Source organism: Varanus komodoensis, unplaced genomic scaffold (genome assembly GCF_004798865.1).
Source record: "Varanus komodoensis strain SLA01 unplaced genomic scaffold, ASM479886v1 scaffold2, whole genome shotgun sequence".
Classification (NCBI taxonomy): Eukaryota; Metazoa; Chordata; class Lepidosauria; order Squamata; family Varanidae; genus Varanus; species Varanus komodoensis.
Window position 1 is genome coordinate 38,994,323 of NW_025335568.1, and position 22,007 is coordinate 39,016,329.

Genomic DNA, 22,007 nt, shown 5'->3' on the forward strand with positions numbered 1-22,007 from the left:
AAATCTAGAGATGTACACCTTTACTCCCACTTCAAATGTACAAATGTATCCTTTCTATTCACATTCAAACAAGCAGCTATGATGCATTCTAGTAGCTTGAAATAGCCACTGGCCAGCAGAATCCATTAATCAGAACTTATTCTTCTCTGCGTTTCCTGTCTGTACAAGAATCTACACAGAAAGGGGTTTTGCATAGCAGAACAGCCTGGTTAGAACAGCATTAAAGTAAAGCAGAATTTTAGGACTGCCTTCATAGTAAAATTACCAACAGCTATGTATTCTTCTTATTTACAGGTAAAAGAGGAACTTTAATGGAAGAAGGGAAAAGTTGCTTGCAATATTTGCCTATATTTGTATTTGAATAAAAAACTAAGGGTGCAATAGTTTGAATGCCTTCTATTGTGCTGTATTCCTACAATACTGTTTTTTATAATTTTTTAAAATAAATATTCTTTCCATAAAGTTGTATTTTTATTTTAAGAAAAGTATTGGTTTTTTGTCTTCATTTACAATCCAAGCTACAGCAGTCCAGTTTGCAAAATCAAGCAAACTATGATTAACAAACCATGGGTTCTTTGTGAGCATGCATGTGTGCTATCTCCCACCTCTGAAACTCAGGGGCAATATCCCATTCCTGGGTTCTTGCCATGAAGTGCAAATCTAGTATTCTGGGTTAAGGTTAAAGAACCCAGACTTTAAACCCATGGTTTGTCATTGGCTTAAATCTCTGGGTTTAACACTAAATATGATATACAAACCAGACTGTCATGTTTGCATGTCATGACAACAACCCAGGAACAGAAAGCTGATTGAAATTGGAAATGGCAATGAATTTGCTTGCTTCCATTCAGCTATGTCAGTTCCTGGATCGTTAAACCCAGATCGTTAAACCCAGGATCCCATGCAAACCAGGTCAATATGTAAATTAACAACTCCCTAATTTGTATCTGTATTCCTAAAATATATATTGTTCCCAATGAAGTCAATATCATTATTGCAGGTACAAAGACTAAAGCTCAGTATTGTATTCTAGGGATAGAATAGGCAACCTGTGCCCTCATTAACATTAAAAAATGAAATTGTGTGCACCATGTTTAAAATGGTAACCCAGAAAAATGGATTACAATTAGATAATGAGGCAGTTTCTTATTAAAATAAGCATCATACAAATCTGTGCGTTCTTATTTGTACTCACACCTCATACCATACCGAGTTCTTCAAAGAACTGGCAAAAGCCCTAGTTTATTTTTTCCAATGTTGTAGATCAAAATTAATAGCTATTTGGTCTGGGTAGGGTAACTGACCAGTTCTGAAATGAGTCTCTTAAAACCTCTGATGAGTTCAGGGATATCTTTATTGCACACTCAGGAAATGGTTCTGTTAATGCTATTCACACCTTGCCCCTGATGCAGAGAACCAGAGGCACAGCAAAAAGTCTGTGTCTGTTATTAACAGAGCATTCCCCTGTCCACCCTTGCCATGCATCTAAACACCAGCTAGGCAGGTGAGAACAAACAAGGGTCATCTCTGAAGTGGAATACAGAGTAGTGCTTTTCAATTGGTGATATCTCACAACATGTAAAATATAAGGGCAACAACTTGAAAAGCACGAGTTTCAAACCTGTCCTCCACTCTCTTTATTCTCAGCCAAACACAGACCATGCGTGACAACCAACTGCTGTTTTATGGGGTCAGCCACGTTAATTATCCACCTGCTACATTTCAATAAAACTGTGTGGAATGGATTCTAAGCTGCTTTATGAAGATGGCTAACAAGATAAAGGAGAAAAATTTTATTCAAAATCCTAATACAAAGAAAAACTAAAAACAACAATCATCAGAAACATTGGACCTGCTGGGTCAGCCCCCACATTTTTTCTATTTATGGTAACTTAAAAACATACCTAAATCTGTATGAAGTCCTGTTTCTCTAGCCAATAAAAAGAGTCCCAAGTTTGATAGAAATCAGTATCTTCTTTCTCCTTCAATGACAAAGTCAATCTGTCCATTTCTGCACAGTTCAAGATCTTTTTTAGGATCCGTTCATCGGTGGGTGGTTCTTCACTGTTCCAGTGCTGGGCAAATGCAATCCTCGCTGCAGTAATTACATGTAAAATCAAGTACATTTCTTGTTTACTAATATCAACAGGTATAATGCCTAATAAGAAAACTTCAGGTTTAAAAGCTAAGGATTTTTGTAACATTTCCTCAAGCCATTTATGTATTTTAATCCAATACTTTTTTGCTTTATCGCAAGTCCACCACATATAATAGAAGGTACCCAATTTATGTTAACATTTCCAACATCCATTTGACATACTTGGAAACATCTTGGTTAGTCTATTTGGCGACAAATACCATCTATAAAACATTTTATACAGGTTTTCTTTATATGAAGTTGCTAATGTTACCTTAATATTTCTCTCCCATAGCTTTTGCCATTTTTCTAATTCAATATTATATCCAAAGTTTTGTGCCCACTTTATCATAGTTTCCTTGTTATCTTCCATTCCATACCTGTTCATCTTCCATTCTCCTATCAAGTAAGAAATTATATCATCTTTTAATCATGATTTAAGCATCACCTGATCAAATGCTGTTAAATCTTTATAAAAGCCCCACATTTAGCATATCTCGATTGTATCTGCACCTTATGCCACCAAGAAATATTGTGTTTCTTGATTCAATCCTCCATCATTATCCAGAATGTTGTCATATCTTATGATCCCTTCAAAATTCAATGCATTTGGATACACAAGAGCTTCCATGGGTGAAAGCCATCTTGGCAGTTTATTATACAATTTTGTCTTTAACTTTTCCCACACCGACATTAATGATTTTCTAATTTAGTGACTTAAGAAAGAGCCATGTAGCTTAGCCTTTTCATACCACATATAAGCATGCCAACCCATTTGCAAATCATGCCCTTCAAGATACTAGATTCTCTTATTTCTTAAAGTTATCCATTCTTCTAACCACATTAAAACAGAAGCTAGTACAGCATCCAATCAGGGAGACCAAAGCCCCAATTCTCTTTAGCCTCCTGAAGTACTTTTAGTTTGATCCTTGGTTTCTTCTTTCTCCATATAAATCTTGAGATTTGAAAATTTAAATCATCAAAAAATTTTCTATCAATTTTTATGGGAATCATTTGGAATAGATACAAAAGCTTTGGTAATATATTCATTTTAGCTAGTGCTATTCTCCCCAGCAAGGATAGTTGCAAATTAGTCCATTTTTCCAAATCACTCTTAATATCCTTAAATAGTTTATCATAATTGTCTTCTTTCAGAGTGGTACACTTGGCTGTAAGATAAATTCCCAAATATGTAACCTTTTTAACAATCTGAAAGTCTACATGTTCCACCAGAGTTTTTCTCTGCTCCTGTGTGAGATTTTTTACTAACAGTTTCATCTTTTCTCTATTTATTTTCATCCCAGTAACCTCACCATATTCTTCAATCCTTTGTAGGAGTTTAGGCATTGTTACTAAGGGTTCCTCCATTATGAAAACTAGATCATCTGCAAATGTTTGCAGTTTATAGCTTTCATCTCTGATTCTAGTACCTTTAATGTGCATATCGTCCCTGTTATTTCTGTTTAGCACTTCTAAGATCAATAGAAACAACAGAGGTGATAGCGGGCATCCTTGTCTTGTATCCTTTTGTATATCTATAGTATTTGTAAATTCTCCATTGATTATAATCCTAGCAGACTGCTTTTGATAGGTGCTTGATATCGCATTAATAAACTTTTCACCAAACTCCATTTGAGCTAGCTGTTGCTTCATAAATTGCCAGTTAACATTGTCAAAAGCCTTCTGCGCGTCCATGAATAATAGTGCCATTGGTTTTTCCATATGTATCTCATAATACTCTAAGATGTCCAGGATAGTTCTCAAGTTATTCCTCATTTGTCTTTTAGGTAAAAAACCATTTTGATCTGAGTGAATAAAGTCCGTTAGATACTTCTTCAATCTTTCTGCCATTTATGGAGGCAAACATTTTGTAATCCACGTTTAATAGTGATATAGGTCTATAATTTTGGATCTGCGTCAAGTCCATGTCTTTTTTCGGTATTAATGTGATATTTGCCTCTGTCCAAGTATTTGGTATTTTAGCATTTAACAATGCTGCATTACATATATCCTTAAGAAGCGTAGCAAAAATTCCTTCAAAGGTTAAAAAATTACAGCTGGCCTTTTAAAGACATAACTGTAACTGGCTGCCATTTGATAAAACTGTGCCAGCTCTTTGCAAGCACGCTGGTTAGCAGGGTTTATAATAAGCTTGTTTAATTCAGTATTCTTTTTCACATTTCTTGTTTGTAACAGCTGTTCAATAAGAGTCCCTTTCATGTGAACTGGGGATGAACTGCACTGGGCTTCCCGTTACCAAATGGCACTGAAGCCTGACTAAAAGACCAGCAATTCAGTTTTTAAAACCTGAATAAAAAGTATTATGAGTCCTTTCAAGGACCATGACAAAGGCATGCTTTTTACAGACTTGTTTTGAAGTCAAGAGTTACAATGCATGTTTTCTGTCTGGAGCTATCCCTCTATAGGACCAAATGCAAAGGCTTCACATGGATTCCTACAGTGCTTGCCAAAATAAGTTATTGTTAATGTACATTTCACTTCATCAAGGTGCTCTGCAAACATTTTGAGTAATGTGCACTCAAGCATTTTCTGGATCATACCCCAGTTGCACTATCTGTGGGTATGCTTACTCTTCGCGTATGCTTTGTTCGTGTTCGGGCACGACTTCACCAATGAGTAAGTTACTGCTATCTACTTGTTAATTTTGCATGGAGCACTATGGTGGAAAGAAAGAGGTATAGGTAAATAAAGACTAAAGACTGATAGCTACCCAGTTCAGACTAACTCCGAATCTCACTAACAACTCTTTTAATTTCCATTCCCTTAGCCAGCCTTCCCCAACCTGATACTTTACTAGTATGCATGTTGGAGTGGGAGAAAATCCTGTCTGGGGATGATGGGAATTATAACTTGATGCTATCTAGCTGGAGGGCATCAGATTGGGAACACCTGCCTCACACAGCAGGTATACAAGATACTTTTAGTTTTCAGTACAAACATTATGTATATAGCATGTTGCATAAATATGTTTTAACTAAAATATTATAGCTGCTAGAAAGACAAATCTTACATTTAGAAATAACCAGATATAAACAAAAGAAATAGAAAAAATGAAGTAAAATGTATTTTCAAAAGTTGTTTTACATTTATTCACTTTTTAATTCAACACATCGACAAATTACACACATCTCATCTAACTAATATGACAGTTCATAGTGCCACCTATGAAGTTACCATGTTTTACAGCAACATGGTACCACTTTGCTAACCTTCACATGAGAGGGGAAACAAGATATGCAACATAAACTATCTTTTTCAAAGGGAAACTGATGTATAAAAGAAATGTGGAATACTAGAAAATTATAGTAAATATATGAAGAGTTTATTTTTTCAGGAATCATCGATATGATTATCAAATACCAAAAAAAGTATCTAAGACAAAATGTATAATCTGCCTCAGTGAAATTACAGTGATCCAGGTTTTTCATTTGTAACAGCATTGCTCTTGAGCCAATCAAAACATTTCATTCTTAGAAAAATGTGTTACTAATTGCTTGTACACAGCAGATGCTATTTGGTATTTGGCAATTGCTTGAGTTCTTACACAGTGATTTCTTTGATCCAAGACAAAACCTGCATATTTATTTCCAACAAAATGTCATCTGCGGTTCGTCCTCTCACTGCCATGCTGTGATTTGCTTTTTCAATCCAGTGGATTTTTGTAGATGCTTGCATTTTGACTGCAACACTTTCCAACAGTTGCTATTAAAACAGAGAAGAGACAATATTTATTGATTACATTCTATACCATTCAAGAGCCAACATTCTCTGCGCTGCTGTCTGAGCCATTATTAATTTGATTCCAAAAGGAAGTAATACTACTTGGATAAGTTAATTGCTAGGTCTGACCATATTACAGGGCAAGGATGGACAACTTGTGCTCCTTCAGATGCTGTTAGACTGCACAGCACGTAAGCAATAATGACCGATGAGAATTGTAGTTTAACAACACCACTGGCAGAGGGAGTTTCTTCCTCCATGGTGGAGTCATATGTTTCTTTTTCCAGAGTATCACTAAGGAAGAGTATCACAAGAGGAAGAAATGTCCTCAGGACAACAACTTCTAAATACATGCAAGATTAAGGACAAGGATATCACACATGTTCTTTGGTGCATAAAACCAGAGCATCTTGATGTCTGCAGTGACTAACTAGGTCTGCAAGTTCAAATTTCAACCATGAAGCTCACTAGGTGACCTGGAACCAATCATGAACCCTTAGCGTAACCTACCACAATGAGTTGTTGTAAGGATTAAATTGGAAGTAAGAGAAAACTACCATATACACCACCTTAGGCTTCTTGAAGGAAAAAAAATGGAAACAATGCAAATAAATAAAGGCTTGTTTCTAGAAAACATATCATGCCTCTGCCAACGAAAGTGAGTATTAGCTGCAGTAGGAAAGATGTGAAAACTTATGCCTTTTGCACAAACATGCTGTATGTTTTGTTTTAGAGGCAAACTAGGCAATTCAGACGGGGGTAGAATGTGCTTTTACTTGAATCTGATTCACAAAGATGAGTAAATCACTACAAAGAAATATATTTAGAAACAGGAAGGAGGAAAGTCTCTGCCAAAAAAGTGACAGCTTCTCGCCTGACATTTATCTCTAGGTAGTCACTTAGCCATGCAAACCCCTTGCCTGAAGTTCCCTTCAAATCAGTGTTTGAAAACAAATCATTCTTGCATGTTTAAGTAAGGCTGTCATTTCAACTACTGTTCAGTGCATCTAGGAACTCACTTTATCACACATCTCATCTTCAGTTCCAGACACAAATAGCACAGGGGACTTAATAAACAATAAATCTTCATCCCGAAGCTTAGTCTGAAGCTTTGGTCGATGCAGTGGGTAGGACAAACATATCAGGCCTTGAACAAAGCTATCATTATCTTGGTCAGCTTGACGTGTAACAGAAGCTGCAGCACGTGAACCCATTGAACGACCTATATACACATGGGGAATCAGGGCAGAAAAGGAAAAGCTTTCACATGTTCTTGCATAAGAAAACAACTTATAATTGCCTAACACTTAGAGTACTATTTTATTTATTTATTTAAAACTTTTATATGCAGTCCCTTATGCATGGCATCTCAGGACGGCTTACAATCATTAAAACAAAAACACAATAAAACAACCGTATCAATATAATAAATAACAAATAACCAGAAAATATAAATTAAATAAGTTAAATAAAAAGTGACTGTTGACCATTAATATTATTAGTTTTTAAAATAACAATTAAAGAAAAAGGTTTTGACCCAGCACCGAAAAGAGTTTAAACTTGGTGCCAGGCGATCCCCTCCGGGGAGAGGAGAAGAGAATTATGTGGATTAAGGCAATAAACATCACTACAGTGTAGCCTGTAATTCCAAAAACATTGAGTATTTGTTTTTTGTTTCTTGACCTGAAAACTGGACATAAATGTAAGGATAAGTGCTGCCACGAGACCAATACAGTGTCTGTGAATGGGAGTGGTCTGGTTCATTAAACACGGTAAGTCATTATGGATGGCAAGCCAGATGGGTTGTCATGTTGTATGAGCCCAGACTATTTCCCACAGGGTGGTTTGACTGTGGATAAGAAGCCACCCTGACAGCCTATGGCTTGTTTTATGCATTGTTGTACCCACAACGCTTGTTATATCATTCAAACCTGGATGCCTGACCAAACTGAAAACATCTGGAAGCTCCCAGAAAGCCACTGGGCAAGAGCTACAAAACCCCTTGCCACTTGCCCAGTCCACCACCTGTGACAGCCCCCAGAGAAACCTCATGTGACAATCTGGGGCATCTGTCACTGGCTCAGAGTCCCCTGCACGCCTATCTCCACTCATGAGAAATTTTTGTCCATTTCACTTTCCATTTTCCCTTCAGACTGCTTTTTGTTATCTCCAAGCTGCAAGCTAGTGGTGGCCCCTTCAAAATGCTCAAGCAGCACACTGGGAGGGTTGCCATTTACTCATCACCCTTTAAAAATAAATTTAGCACCAACCAAGTGTGCAATTTGTTCTTGCACTTTTAAAACTGTTTTAGTCAGACTTATGCAAGTGCATATGCCTATATATATGACCCTGTCAAAAACCATGGGTAGACCTGTCGAAAAAGCCCTTCTAAAATGGACTGGAGTTTTGAGTGTCAAAACGGTCAAACCTCTCTATGTTCCTTTAAAAGGAGATGGTTTGCACTTTCCTGCCACAGAGCTGCCTAGGATACTCATGGAAGGACCAAGGGGAAAGAGACAATCCACCGTCAGTGAAATTATCTGTTGAGAGACTGTGGGTAGTTTGAGAACAAGCACCTACCATGCAAACACTGAAAACTACTCATTATATGCTGGTTAGTGAGTTGGTGGTGCAGCTCTTCCATTAAGGGTTTGGTGATAGAATGTTGATGGTATTTGAGCTGTTTGAGAGCAAAAGTATGCCTTTTTTAGACTATGGTTGATGTAGCAAACAATACAAATATATCAGGCCTTAAAACCTGCATCCTAACACTTCATTCATATGTAGCCAAAGGCTCTAAAATGTGAAATTTCTTGCCTTATTCAAAAATATTTCTCTGTTTCTAACTTCCAGAAATTTAGCAGGAAACCATTATTTATTTGTTTATGCAAATAGCCATTAAAGGACCCTCAAATTTTCTTACCTCCAAGAAAAACACCATCAAGTTTGTAATCACTCGATGATCTTAAATATTCCTTTTAAAAAAGATATTTTTTTAATTGTTGCAGGAAATTATCTTACAGTTAAGAAAACAATATTGTGCAGAATATAAATACAAGTAAACAATATCTTATTTAACCATAAAATAAGTGCAATCCGTAAGAAGATATGCACAGCAAAATGCTGCCTCAATAGATTTTTAATTTAATTAACAAATAAATGCTTTGGATAAATTGTATAGAATAGCAAGTTTGGTCTAACTTGTATGGAAACAGATCCAACTCAGCCTACATATAAAGTCTCTGTGCTGACTGAGTGAGACTACATATGGAATACTTGGCAATTTAGTGTTCTATAATGCACCTCAAATTTCTTGAACTAAAACAAGCTCTTACCACAACTGCTTTATATGCTTTTGCTCTATGGAAAATGTTAAGGCTTCTGCAGGTAAATCGCAGGCAGAGACAGCCATGAGACACAAGGTAGTTTGCCAAAGATATGAGGTGCGAGAAATTCATATTGCCAGATGCTCCATGGGTGAGAATCACAGCATATGGTAGTATCTTGTCAGGAATGGAGAAAACAGCATCTAGGTATTTGCTTCCAAAAGGTATTTTCACATTGGTCTACAGAGAGAAATACTGAAGTCAACAAACACATTTCCAACATGCATGCACAAAATACACTACCATGGTATTTTGCATTAAACAATGCAAGGTAAATTGTTCTTGTAATTCAGGCAAATACTTATACATATCATTTAGTTCTCTCTTTTTTCAGTATATTTCAGATTCTCTAGGAATAAGTCACATTAATCAGCCCATTGTTTTAATTTTCCAGTGTGCATGAAAAGACCCATATGTTTTGAAATGTCCCACAAACTTGGCATCTAGTTATATCATTAATATTGTAGAGCAAGACTTGTAAATACCAAGCAAATGAGCTTTATAAAAAGTCCTTCCTTTTAGCCTACAGATGACTAACATGGGCAGTAGCACGTACTAGTAAGAGTCTTACTGTTAAGTCACTGCAATAAAACAAGTTAACTCATTTGCTAGTTAACTTGTCAAATTATTATCAAGTTTGTTTTCAACAAAATGAAGTATATAGTGCAACCCTATGTATGCCTGTTTAAAGGAAAAGCAACAAGAAGTCATGTGCTGCCTTTAAAGACCAATGCTTTTATTCTAGCTTAAGCTCTTGAGAACCAGAGTCCACTTCATCAGATGCAGCTACTCCTCCAGAAAATTCTCAGCTGAGACTTGCTCCCAGGTAAGCAGGCACAGGATTGCAACTCTCAGCTCAAAAGTGCATATATAACAAAATAACTCTAGTTTTATAACATACCTCTATATGATCATCCATTTTCGTTCTGTGATCTTGCAAATTTGTGTCTCAGGAAGTTTTATACGTCACTGTAATAAAACAAGCCAACTGTTAACGGATGCCACCTAATGAGAAGGCCTTGCACACGTGAGCATGGCCGACCTCCCCATTACATATTACATGACCCTGGCACCTGAGATTCAAAGGCCTGCTGCCACCACCAAGGCCCATTTAGCTATTATGGTTTCTTTCCAAGGGCTAGCTGGATATCTGGCAGTCCGAAGTACTCAGGATTTCTTGAAGGCCAAACATATGAATTCAACACTCCCCACTTTTGTAGAAAATGTATCTCCATGCTAGCCCCACTCCCGGCAGAACCAATTTTATTAAGTAAACATGCAAAGCTGGCACACAATGGTCAGTGCAGCTCTCATAGCATATGAGCAGGTTGACTGCAGGACTCAGGCTTTCAGAAGAAATGTTTCTCAGTCTGAGATGCGCAAGGCTTGGCCAGGCGCTGCCCCACCTTTAGGCTGCGATTAGGGCAACGACGGACATTGCTTTAAATGTAAGCCTAGCAGCTACACTTTTCATTGCTGTTGTTCGGTCTTACTCGAGAGCAGAGCTCCAGAACCCGATCAGGACCCTGGGGAAGGAGGGTAAGAGGGCTTTTATGAGCGGGATCCCTGTGTCTGTGCCTAAAAAGGAACACAAGTTACCACTTCTGGCGCAGCTTTAAAAAAATGCGTTTCGGCCCCTCAGTCATTACGGGGGCACTCCTAGCAGGTTTAGGGTTAGGGTTCCTTTCTCTCTAAACATGCACAAGGAAAGTGAAGGCTTCCCCAAGAGTTTCTATTTCCCCCGCCAAGGCGCGTGTGATCATGAGAAGACAAGCCGCCTCTAGAGTCCACTTCGCAGTCATCCTCGTCGCTGCAGTCCTTGCGTGCGCTTCCCGGGAAGCTTCCCGTTGAGCATCCCCCCACCGCCATGCTTGCCGAAAGTGCTGCTCAAGGGGCGACCGTCGGCAATTAAACGGAACTGGAGCTCTTGGGCCATACATGAGCCGAAAAAGGGCGGCATGGAGGAGAGGTGGCTCCAATGCGGCTGCTTCCCGCGTCGGTTTCATGAGGAACTCCTCTCCCCACCCGCGCCCGTAGCATCTCCAGCCACGGAGGCTGCGCCCTGCTTGGGAGTGGACCCCACGCGAGCCCGCGGGACATACTTCGCACAAAGGCGCGACAGGTAGCAGGTCTCCCGGCCGCCAAGCCACCCCTCCGTTCGCCCAGGAGGATGCCGGCAGAGATGCTCGCTGCCTTGCAGGGCCTGCCGGGAATTGTAGTCCTTTCGCTCAAGAGCGAGCGAGCGAGCGTCCAGCCCGTTCGGGCTGCCATGAGCGCGCACGCCTCCTTTCCGCGGGAGGCGGACGTCATCCCCGCCACGCGCTCGGGCTTCCCCCGGGGCTGGTGGCGGCGCCGCCGCTCCCTGAACTTCCAGAGGGGCATTGGAAGTGGGGCCCCGGGCAGCCCGCGTGCTCCGGTGCCTTTGGAAAGAGTATCCCACGGCAGAAGCGCCTCGTTCCTGCGGTGAAGTCTCTCCCGCGGAACACGCAGAGGCGGACTGAAGAGGAGGAGACGATCGGGGTTGCCTAGTTTTGCTTTTTCTGTTTTTAACTGGTCTGATCATGCAGCGATCGGTCCCATCAAGCCATACTGAATTAACTTTTACGTTTCGGGCGGAAGCTTATGCATTGCTTGTTAGCTGGGGAATGCTGGGAGATACAGGACTTGTTTTCTGCCTAAATATGCATGGGAATGCACTTGAAATGATGCAAGAACCAGTGAAGAACCAGCAAGAATCAGAACGAGTTGTAACAAATATTACAACTGTTACATTAATATTTTGCCTTTCTTCCTCTTAGGACCCAAGGCAGCTTCCACAGAGTCTGTAACTGGCCCAAAGTCTCCTAGTGAGGTCATGGTTTGGTGTGAACTGGAACCTGGATTCCCCTCTAACCATCTCACCATACTGGGGCACTGGTAGCACAAGCACCTAGACCTCAAACGATCCAAGTCTTCTTGGTCTTATCAGTGGGAAGCGGAAAGAGGAGAGGGTAAACTGCCACCTTTTGGGAGTGTAGGCATGCATGCACCTTGGATAAAAACAGGCATAGGCTCAAATTATTGGATTACAACCCTTTTAAGAACATGAGAGCATGAGAGACTGATCTCTCGAGAAGATGTGGATTAAGAAATCAGGTGTAAAATGCATGTGCTGTGATGCAACTAGGTAATTTTAGACCTTGGACACGAATATGTAGGTGCAAACTGAGAGCTCCTTTTGGTTAGCCATGTGCAGTGATGTTTCCCTTATGCAAGCCACCACTATTCCATGATTTAAAATTATTCCTGATATGTTAGAGCTCTTTGCTAAGGGTGCTTTTAAAAAAATCCTAGGAGAGTTTGCATTTTAATTTCAGTAAATTATCAGCATCATGATTACAGGAATAACATGAAGTTTGCTTCTCTGGCTGCTGCCCCGTTCCTGGATACATTTACTTGGGAATAAGCACCATTTCATTGTAGAAGAGAATGGTATACATTTATAATATTTTTTTAATATGAGCATCTATAACAATGCATATGCTGGCCACCCGTGCCATCATAATAAAATAAGAAAGGATGCTGTGGGGAGCACCATCAATCCAGGTAGGTCCTAGGAAGGCCACACAGGCCCAGGTGCTGCTCCAGGCCTGATTGTGCAACTCCTGATTGGTTACCTGTGGCTCTCAGGGCTTGCCTTCCCTAATCTGCCTTGCAAATGTGTCCTTCAACTCCTGGCAGCCTTAGCCAGGAGGAGAGCAGTACTGAGGCTTGGAGAAGGCTGCTCTGCATTGTTATTTGGGTAGGTTCTTTGTCCCAAGAGTCAGACCTAGCTGCTCAACTGTACATTGTCAAAGGGCCAGTGTGAGCATATCTTTAAGCTTGTTTCCTCTGTCCCTCAGTATTTTTAAGAGCATGCATTATTATACAAGGAAGACGTATTTACATTACTTACTGAAATACTAAATTCAAGTAGTATCTCAGAGCTGCTTTCTGAGAGAATGCCTACAAATATCCAGTGTGCCCAGCAACATTTATGGGTTTGGGAATTCAACAAGAATTTTTAGCTACAGCAAATATTTACATGTTTGCCATTTATATTGCAGGGAGAGAGGAGATAGATAAAGAACTCTGCAGATCGTATCAAATATGCAGCATTTAACTAGACATCTCAGTGTTTTTGTCAAGATGTAAAAGGCAATGAATGGGTCAGGTGACTGCTCAGCTATTTTGGGCTGTGATCACCAGTTGGAAATCTACTTGCATCATAGTTCATTGCCTGCTGGGAAACAAACGTGTCCAAAGACTGTAAGGTCAACTGACTTCATACTAGTGGAATTTGTTAAGACGAAGAGTCAAAGCCACAAGGCCCTTGGAAAGCTCATGCAAGAAGAGATCAGCTCAGCTGCTATAACAGAAGATCTTCGAGATGATCCTTGCTAAATTAGTTGTGACTGAAGGTACCAAAGAGAGGAATGTGGCCAGGAAAAAAGGATGACTGGAGAAAATATAGTTCTGGAATAAGAAGCCTCACCTATTCAGTTACCATTTTCCTTCTGCTTAAGAAAAGAAATTGTAACGAAGTATTTACAGCACAGTCCTGGCAATGTTCACTCAGAAGTAAGTCCCATGGAGATCAATAAAGTTTACTTTGGAGTAAGGGTGCCTAGGATTGCAGCCTTAATCAATTCTACAGATAAAACAGGAAAGGACAGGACACAGGCCAAGATAAGGAACAAGTACTTGGATGATTTGAAATTATTTGAGTAATGAAGTTTAAGGACATTAATCTCAGAATTGTTACATCTTTTTGCTATCAAATTCTGGAACTGAAAGAGAACATTTTCTTCTTTGTAACAAAGAAGAAGGGCAATTGTCATGCTCAGTGCTTTTTTTGTAAAAAAAAAAAAAAGTGCTGGAGGTACATCCCCTGCCTGCAGTAAGCACACACACCAATCCCAAGCCGAGCAGCAGAGCAGCTCAGATAGCAGATACAATAGCAGCCTGCAGGCACTGTGTTAATGATGTTCGCTGCTGATCTGCTCCTTCCTAAATTCCATTGAAAAAAAGGTGCCGGGCGCATTCTATGACAAAAAAAGCCCTGGTCATGCTTATCTTTAAGAGTGAATTTTCTTGACTTCTGTATCTGGAAAGGCAGAGCAAATAATCTGCCATCTCATGGGCAGCATGCTGGTGAACATGCTTTATGGCCCTAGAACCTGCAGAGGAGACTAAGCTCTGAATTTTCATTCAAAAAAAAGTTTAGACTCTGTAGGAAGAAAGCTGCAAGGTAAATGGTGCAGGCAGCTTCCTAATTACTTGGTAAAAAATGTTCCACTTCACCTTTCAGGGTTCTTAGCCAAAGAGTGAAGATACACTTGTGAATCCATGTTATATAGAGCTCAAATAGAATCAGATATGCACCCATTGGCCAAGCAGCCATGAGTACCCAGATTTTTTAAAAGAGCCTAGTTAATCATGAACACACAGGAGTGAGTGAGTATGTTGGCTCCTGGCTGCCCGATTGCTCTTGCTGCAAAGGAAAAGGCTAAACATGGTGTCTTCCCCAGCAACCTAGAATTCTGTGTTCAAATATTAATATGAACAGCTGAGAGACAGAGGATGCCTGGAGGAAGGAGGTGGCCAGGGAGCCAGCTTGCTTGCACCTACGCATTCATCGCTCTCCAGAGTTTTAGAAAAGAAAAACGGGAGGTGCAATTGAGTTACTGCTACAGAAGTGTTTCTGATCCATTTTGATGCTGGATGTGGGGGGTGAATCTTTCTTGTCAAAGCAATGGCTTTGCCATGAGACAACAACTGAGAACTGTTGGGAAAATTTGGGTAAATCCTGTCTGAAAAGCATTACTTCTGTGTGCGTTTGAATTGTGGGATCAAAATCCTGTCTTCTCAAAACCAAGCAGTCACTGTTTAAAATGGCCTTCCCCCGCTCCTTTCTCTCATCTTTAGCTGTAAGCTACAGTAGACAGGCCATTTCGTCTGAATTTACATTGTAAATAGTCATTGTTGGAATTCAAGGAAGTATCTTCCTAGCCCAGAGGCTCCATGTGCCCTGGCCAATTCAGAATGTCTAGAGTCTAGATAAGAGTCTTGAGCTCATGCATAGTTTCTCAGTAGCTTGAATTTACATGTCTAAGCAGACCTGGAGATGGGTTCAAGCTACTGAACTAAAGTGTCAATACAGGCAATTGGAGATATTGTAATCTCATTGTTACTGTGTGATTGAATGATATTTCTTTATCTGTTCTGTATGTGATGACCTCAGAATCTTATTGTAATCTCTGCATTCTGGCATCAGTTGCCCTGTATCTGTGTACCTATAAATGCCCTGTAATGGTATTGAAGCTTTGCAGCAGAGTTCATCTCTGCCTGCCCGGTAATGCATGCATTATTGTGAGTACTGCAGGAACCTTGGGTTAATACAATAAAGCCTCAGATGGTCTGGACGCTTGGTCTTTCCCACGAACCTGAGTTTTATTCCCTCATCTCAAATTGAGATTCCGGGATTCTGACAGAACTACAGGATTTTAATGCAACTGTCATTGGGAAGTTGTGTGTCCACCCAAAATCTTCTAATTTAGGTTTAATATTGATTGATTGATTTTTCGATTTATATCCTGCCTTTTTCCTACAAAGGGCTCAAGGCAGCTTACATCTCCTCCTCCATCTTATCCCCACAACAACAACTCTGTGAGGTAGGTTGGGCTGAGTGTCTGTGACTGGCCCAAAGTCACCCAGTTGGCTCCATGGCTGAGCGGGGACTAGAACTCAGATCGTCTGAGTCCCAGTCCCAGGCTCTTAACCATTACACCATACTGGCTTTAATATGCCAAAATACTTTTTTCTGAATTTATGCACATAAGGAAAAATATACTTGGTCGATACAAATAGCTTATGAAAACCATAATTAGTCCTATGAAAATGGTCTCATGTTATCCAATCCAAAGCAAACATATTTGCTTTGTTTGTAAAGCAAAGGACACCCTTTGCTTTACAAACCAATGAAAATATCCTAAAATGTGGTTGAGCACACTATATCTAATAACATGGTAATACTCATGTAGAGCAGCCGCAAGGAGGAACTGCCATTATTATTCTTCAGCATGATAGAGCATTGATTTGACAAACCTCTGTTTATAAGATACTAGATATCTGATAGACTAATGAAATAGGGATGCTGGCAAAGTTCCATATCTGTCTTGTCAGTAAAGTCTCTCACCCCCGCCCCTCGCCATCTTCTCCAAGAAATGTTCAAAGTCTTAGAATCTCAGTGGTATGCTCACCATCTATTTTGATCATAGAGACATAGCCTGTTTCCTCAGTTATATTTAGTTGCATTCATTTATAAAAATCCCCAAAGAAGTGCCCCGCTTCAGTCATAAAATACGTGCTCTCACTTTTTAAGGATCATGATTCAAATACTAACATACAAAAAAGATGGAGCCAGAAGAGTCATTGAGTCACTGTTCTGCTTAAAGAAGGATTGAAGAAACCAACTTTATTCTTAAGATAAACAAAGAACACATTGTAAATGCATACATGTGAGAAGTAGGAGACCTATATTAGCGGTTCATTTCCCTGCCTTTACTCCCTCTGAAAGGGATTAACTACCTAGGGTGATATCAGAGAACTTCAGCTGAGGAACAGTACAGAAATGAAAAAATAATGGCACCTCCACACCCCACCAGGAGAAGTTCCTACGCTTGCCAAGCCTTTCGGCCGTAAATGGGAGATGCTTAATCTCTGAAATTAAAAAGCCCTGCAAATTCGATTGGGCTGGAGGATGGTCTGACAAGTGCGGCATGATAATCTGCTTACTGATTTAGGCTGCTCTGACAGACTTGATCTGCCAAAGACAGCTGCGTCTGAAGAATAAGTGGCAGTTCGTGAAAGAATGCAGCTAATGAAGTGCACTATAGTCCACCAAAGCTCGTGCCAGAATACATTTGGTCTTTAAAATGCCACAAGATTATCCATAGTGTGATTTTGGATCTGCATGAATTTGCTGCAACATATTGTGTAACTCTTTGCTTGTAAAGTTTGCTTTATCTTGCAGAACTGCATTATTACAGATTTAGGAGAGGAAGAACGATCTTTTGTAACTGTCTTCTTAACCACAGGATATATTAAATTGTTTTCATCTTTAGAGCACTAGGACTCACTTAGCTTGATCAATGTGACTTCAGGGTTTGCAGTGCAATAAATTTTTACAGTTCTTTGCTGTGCTTATTTAGCAAAAACACATAACTCTCTGGAGGCACCCACCTAGTGGGATTAAAGAAAGACAATATTTGAGCATTTCTGGTCAAGCTGGATTCTATGGCAGCCCCTCACAAAGTATGTCAGAAAAAAATATCTTGTAAAATAAAATAATGCATCCATTGATGCATTTCAGCCATTTACTTCCCTGGATGCAGAAGGAATGCCTCATGCTGCTATTTCCTCTTTAAAATAAAAAAAATAAAAGCAACACTGGGTTGTTGATTCAGGCTGAGGGCAACTTTGATTAGTGTTCCAGAAATTCAACAAGCCTCCTTGACATATTTGGCATTTCTCATCCAGATGTCCTTTCAACAGAGAAACTTAATATAAAGTTATTGTATGTATGCAACACCCACAGTTCTTTTTCTGTGCTACAAATTACTTAAAGTTACGTATTTGGATGTATTATTCATCTAGTAAGAATGGGTTGCAGAGCTGTGGAGGCTGGTGCTGCGTCTGACTTTACATTGCAGCTGATTAGAAACACAATAGGGAAAAAAACCTTAAAAGTTCATTTAGAAGTTCACCTAATCCAACTACTTGTTGAAAATGTCAGCCAGGAGTAGGTGCCAAGATACCGGTTGATTCTATCACTTCTCCACATCTTTAGGAAGCTGCACTTTGGAGCATGCATTTGGAAGCCCAAGTATGGAAAACTGCTAAGAGGAATGATCTGAGTGCAAAAGGGATGGTGGACAGCCCATCCTCCCCACTGTTCTTCGGCACAAAACCACACTTTCCCACAACTGCTTCCTTTCACACATGCAATGCGATGTAGCTGGGGCCTGCTGGGGGTGGCAGAACATTTTTCCAGCTAAACATGCATAGGAGGGCACCCTGATCTACTTTTCCTCCACAGAACCTAAGGTGGCATTTTATCCTCATAAGAACCCTATAGGAACAATGTGCCTTGCCCAGCTGTGGCAGCTGGAGAGGTGGGGCATATATTTTCTCAGTCTGATGGATTTTCACGCACAAAATTAGCTTTGTGGTTTAAAATCAGCAAGAAAATGTTTGTTTGGCAAATGTGAATGACCAGGATATTTTTTACTTGGCATCTACTTGTCAGTCCTAAAGACTTTTTTGCCATTAGTGTACTGCATATAAATTGCCAGCCATATGATGCATGGCAGTTGATGCAACTGAAGCATCTTGTTAGATTGTAGGTTTGGTCCTGCTGCTTTTACAGTTTCTGAGCTGCCCATGTTATTGGAAGTACTGATTGAGGCCAAATAGCAACATTGACCTACAATTCGTGTGTGCGTGTGTGTCTGTCCGTCTGTCTGTCTGTCTGACTATTATTGGTGAATATTTATTTATTTAAAATATCGGTATGCTGACTATTGTGCCATAGCACCTCTAGGCGGCTCACATCAGAGTTAAAAACAATTATAGAATTAATTATACTCTAAAAACAACAGCATCAATTAGAAAAACAGATCAAATGCAAATACAAAGAAGACTCTGCGGCAAATTTATTTATTTATTTATGGATGGTAGGTCTTCGCCTGGCACCAAAAAGAGTATAAGGATGGTGCCAGGTGAATCTCCTTGGGGAGGGTGTTCCAAATACGGGGAGCAGCGGCAGAAAATGTGGTTCTCCACCGCGCATGGAATAGTGAACCAGAGCACCCATCATCCGGTAGCCTGCCTGTGACTTGCGCACACAACAGCCAGTCTGCTGTGGCATATAGCCAGCCTAGGATGGCATGCTGTGCGAGCTACTATAACACGCAGGCAGGCTATCTTTGCACCTGAGTGTGATTTACAGTGAAACTAGCTTTTTCTTTTTGCAGTACCTGTACTGACAGAGTACTGAGCTAAGTTTGGCTGACATATTACTCAATATTGCTTTGGCTTATACTCAAGTTTAGGAAACACTCCCATGGATGTTGGGTCAGGTTAGAGCAACAGGAAATTCCACAGTCCTAACATATGTCATGCAAATAACAAATTATAATCTGGTTTGATACTTCCTACATCATTGTTACTGCCCCTTAACCGTTCCTCTGCAGAGCTTCATTTACAAATAACATTTCAAGTTGCTGATGTTCTGCTTCACAAATAGAAGGAATCAGGAAGAATGAGGAGGAGTGGAAAAGTTGCCTTTATTTAAACTTTTGTGCAGGCATACACATAGCTGTAGTCTTTTGGCATCCAGTGAGGTGTCATTCAAAGTCAGAGGTAATGACCGCATCCGCAAATTTCTCCAGTAACTCTGTTTGTGCCCCCGTTTCTGCCATAACACAGCACCATATGCTTCCTATTTAGGACCAACACACACACTACCGTGTAACTGTGTCTAGCAAGAACCCCTTTAAAAGAGTTACTCTAGAGTAGTTTCAGAGTGTCCAGTCTGGTTCTTAATGCCCCTGTACAACTGCCCCCCAGGACACAAATACATCCTGGTATCCTGATCTAAAGTGAGGGTCCTGCACTTACATATTCTCTGGCTTTAAAAAGTCTGTACTGGGCACGTCACAGGATACACCTGTAAAACTGGTGCATAGGAAAGAGCAGGCAAGTTGGCACAACTTTGAACATGTTATAGGCAAGCTCACCAAACCAAGGGTGTTGTGGAGACACTATGGCAGTTGCAGTGCAAGTAAACCACAACTACATTTTTATTTGTTTAATCAGTCGAGGTGACAGATGTGTCTTTATGCTTGTGCACTGAGAGTAAGAGATTCTTCTTTGCTGATATAAATTTGTCACTCCCCTATTTAGGGTACTGCATTTCTGGGATTATGTGACATGATGCAGTCATCGGTGTGCAGGCAGCTGCTCTTTCAATTCATGGATACCTAGCACTGGACAGGCGGTGGGGTGTTGGCAGTGTTTAACATTTTATGGCTGGGCTCTCTTGTACTCTCATTGAGCTAATCAGAGTAAATGCCAGTAAACAAACCTTTCAGGACTTCTGCCTCTCTCAGAGAAGTGGCAAATCCTCGGCCGGTCCACATACTGGCAAATCAGGACTTCTACCACATCAGCATTTTACTTGTCACCTTAACTTGCAGGCTTTGGTAGCTACAGATAAGTGCAGAAAGTTTCTCTTCTACAGTGCAGTGTGAATAAATTTGATCTGAAACAGAAATAATACCACAATTGTTGTTCTTACTCCAATTCAACATATCATAAGCCCAAAGTGCAAATTATTTTACAAATGAATCCAGAAACATCATCATCAGCATAGAATTTCTTAAAGCAGGCTGAGTTATGTGTGAGATAACTATTTATAATAGGATGTAAATATCACTGAAGATTTTTTAATCTAAGGATGTAAGAGTCTACCTTTAAAGGGGACAGGGAAAAATCCTTGATTAGGCTTTATTGAAATAAAGAGTTGGTTTCACACTATACTGAAACAAAAGTCTTGGATTTGCCTGTCCAACATAGCATTAAACAAAAATTTTGGCTTTGGTAACCTGAATCCTTCATTTTCAGCACAGTTAATTTCAACTGGGACTTAATAACTTGCCTCGTAAAACTTGTCTCTCCTGGGTCCAAAAAAAGGAAACCGTTATTTACAAAGCAGGTCTGTACTTGTCTACTCAGAAGTAAGTCCTATTAAATGCAATAGGTCGTGCTATAGGAATAGGAAATAGGAAATTTCCATGCATAGGATTCCAGAAAGTAGAATTCCAGCTTTAGCTTCCAAGGCATTTTAAAGTCTTTGTTCTACCCGCTGTCTGCAGAATGAGCAGTTTTTCATATTATTGAATCATTGCGTGAAGCTTAGTTGAACAAGAATTTTCGATTATCATACATTTTTAATTTACAAGAAGAGATCTCTGGGATTCCTGGATGTTTGCAGTATGATCTTTTCTGTGTCAATTTTCCGTTTCATACATTGTTATTCATACTACTCACTCACTGCCTATTTACACACTTCTTCCACACAGGGCATTCATAGCCATCATCTAACAAATGACAACTGGGGGGAATGCGTCCTCCTTTTTAATATCTCTTTCCCCAACAACAACCCCATCTATCCCATCCTAATGGTGTCTGTTGAAAATTCTAAGCTGTTGGAATGTACACCTGTCATTGCATAACATTTCCACAGCTGATCTCATTATCATGGTATCGAGATCAGCCTGTTGCAGTGGGACTAAGAGAGTCTCTGCTAGTTCCCACTGTCAGAATCCCGGAATCTCAATTTGAGAAGAGGGAATAAAACTCGGGTTCGTGGGAAAGACCAAGCGTCCAGACCATCTGAGGCTTTATTGTATTACCCCAAGGTTCCCGCGGTACACTCACGATAATACAGGCTGCATTACCGGGCAGGCAGAGATGAACTCTGCTGCAAAGCTTGAATACCATTACAGGGCATTTATAGGTACACAGGTACAGGGCAATTGATGCCAGAATGAAGATTACAATAAGATTCTGAGGTCATCACATACAGAACAGATAAAGAAATGTCATTGAATCACACAGTAACAATGAGATTAAAACATTTCTAATTGCCTGTATTGACA

The 22,007-nt window shown here is 40.0% G+C and overlaps 2 protein-coding genes across 4 annotated transcripts in view; one reads left to right on the forward strand and one right to left on the reverse strand.

Moving 5' to 3' along the window:
• The window catches only part of POGLUT2 (protein O-glucosyltransferase 2), a 28,859-nt gene extending 28,379 nt beyond the window's left edge, over positions 1-480 (forward strand). Inside the window, exon 10 of the mRNA XM_044428654.1 lies at positions 295-480. Within this exon, the coding sequence (XP_044284589.1) occupies positions 295-312 (18 nt within the window). The 3' untranslated portion in view covers positions 313-480. The remainder of the gene's footprint in view (positions 1-294) is intronic.
• Positions 481-2,475: 1,995 nt separating this feature from the next.
• Positions 2,476-20,564, reverse strand: TEX30 (testis expressed 30). Of its 3 annotated transcripts, none has more exons than XM_044428198.1 (7): positions 20,432-20,564; positions 10,166-10,233; positions 9,214-9,444; positions 8,802-8,853; positions 6,898-7,100; positions 5,703-5,860; positions 2,476-2,536 (listed from the first exon to the last, which is right to left on the reverse strand). In XM_044428198.1, the coding sequence occupies exons 2-7, from the start codon at positions 10,181-10,183 to the stop codon at positions 2,500-2,502; spliced, it is 699 nt and encodes a 232-aa protein (XP_044284133.1). In that variant the 5' UTR covers positions 10,184-10,233; positions 20,432-20,564; the 3' UTR covers positions 2,476-2,499. The 3 variants fall into 3 exon arrangements, with proteins under 3 accessions (XP_044284133.1, XP_044284135.1, XP_044284136.1); XM_044428200.1 differs by lacking the exon at positions 20,432-20,564 and adding an exon at positions 11,367-11,466; XM_044428201.1 differs by lacking the exon at positions 2,476-2,536 and adding an exon at positions 4,204-4,814.
• Positions 20,565-22,007: the final 1,443 nt, after the last annotated feature.

Coding starts and splice junctions, on each gene's coding strand:
- TEX30 (XM_044428198.1), bottom strand. Junction 8,854..9,213: donor AAGCATATAAAGCAGTTGTG/GTAAGAGCTTGT, acceptor CTTTTTTAAAAG/GAATATTTAAGATCATCGAG. Junction 5,861..6,897: donor AAGATGAGATGTGTGATAAA/GTGAGTTCCTAG, acceptor CTGTTTTAATAG/CAACTGTTGGAAAGTGTTGC.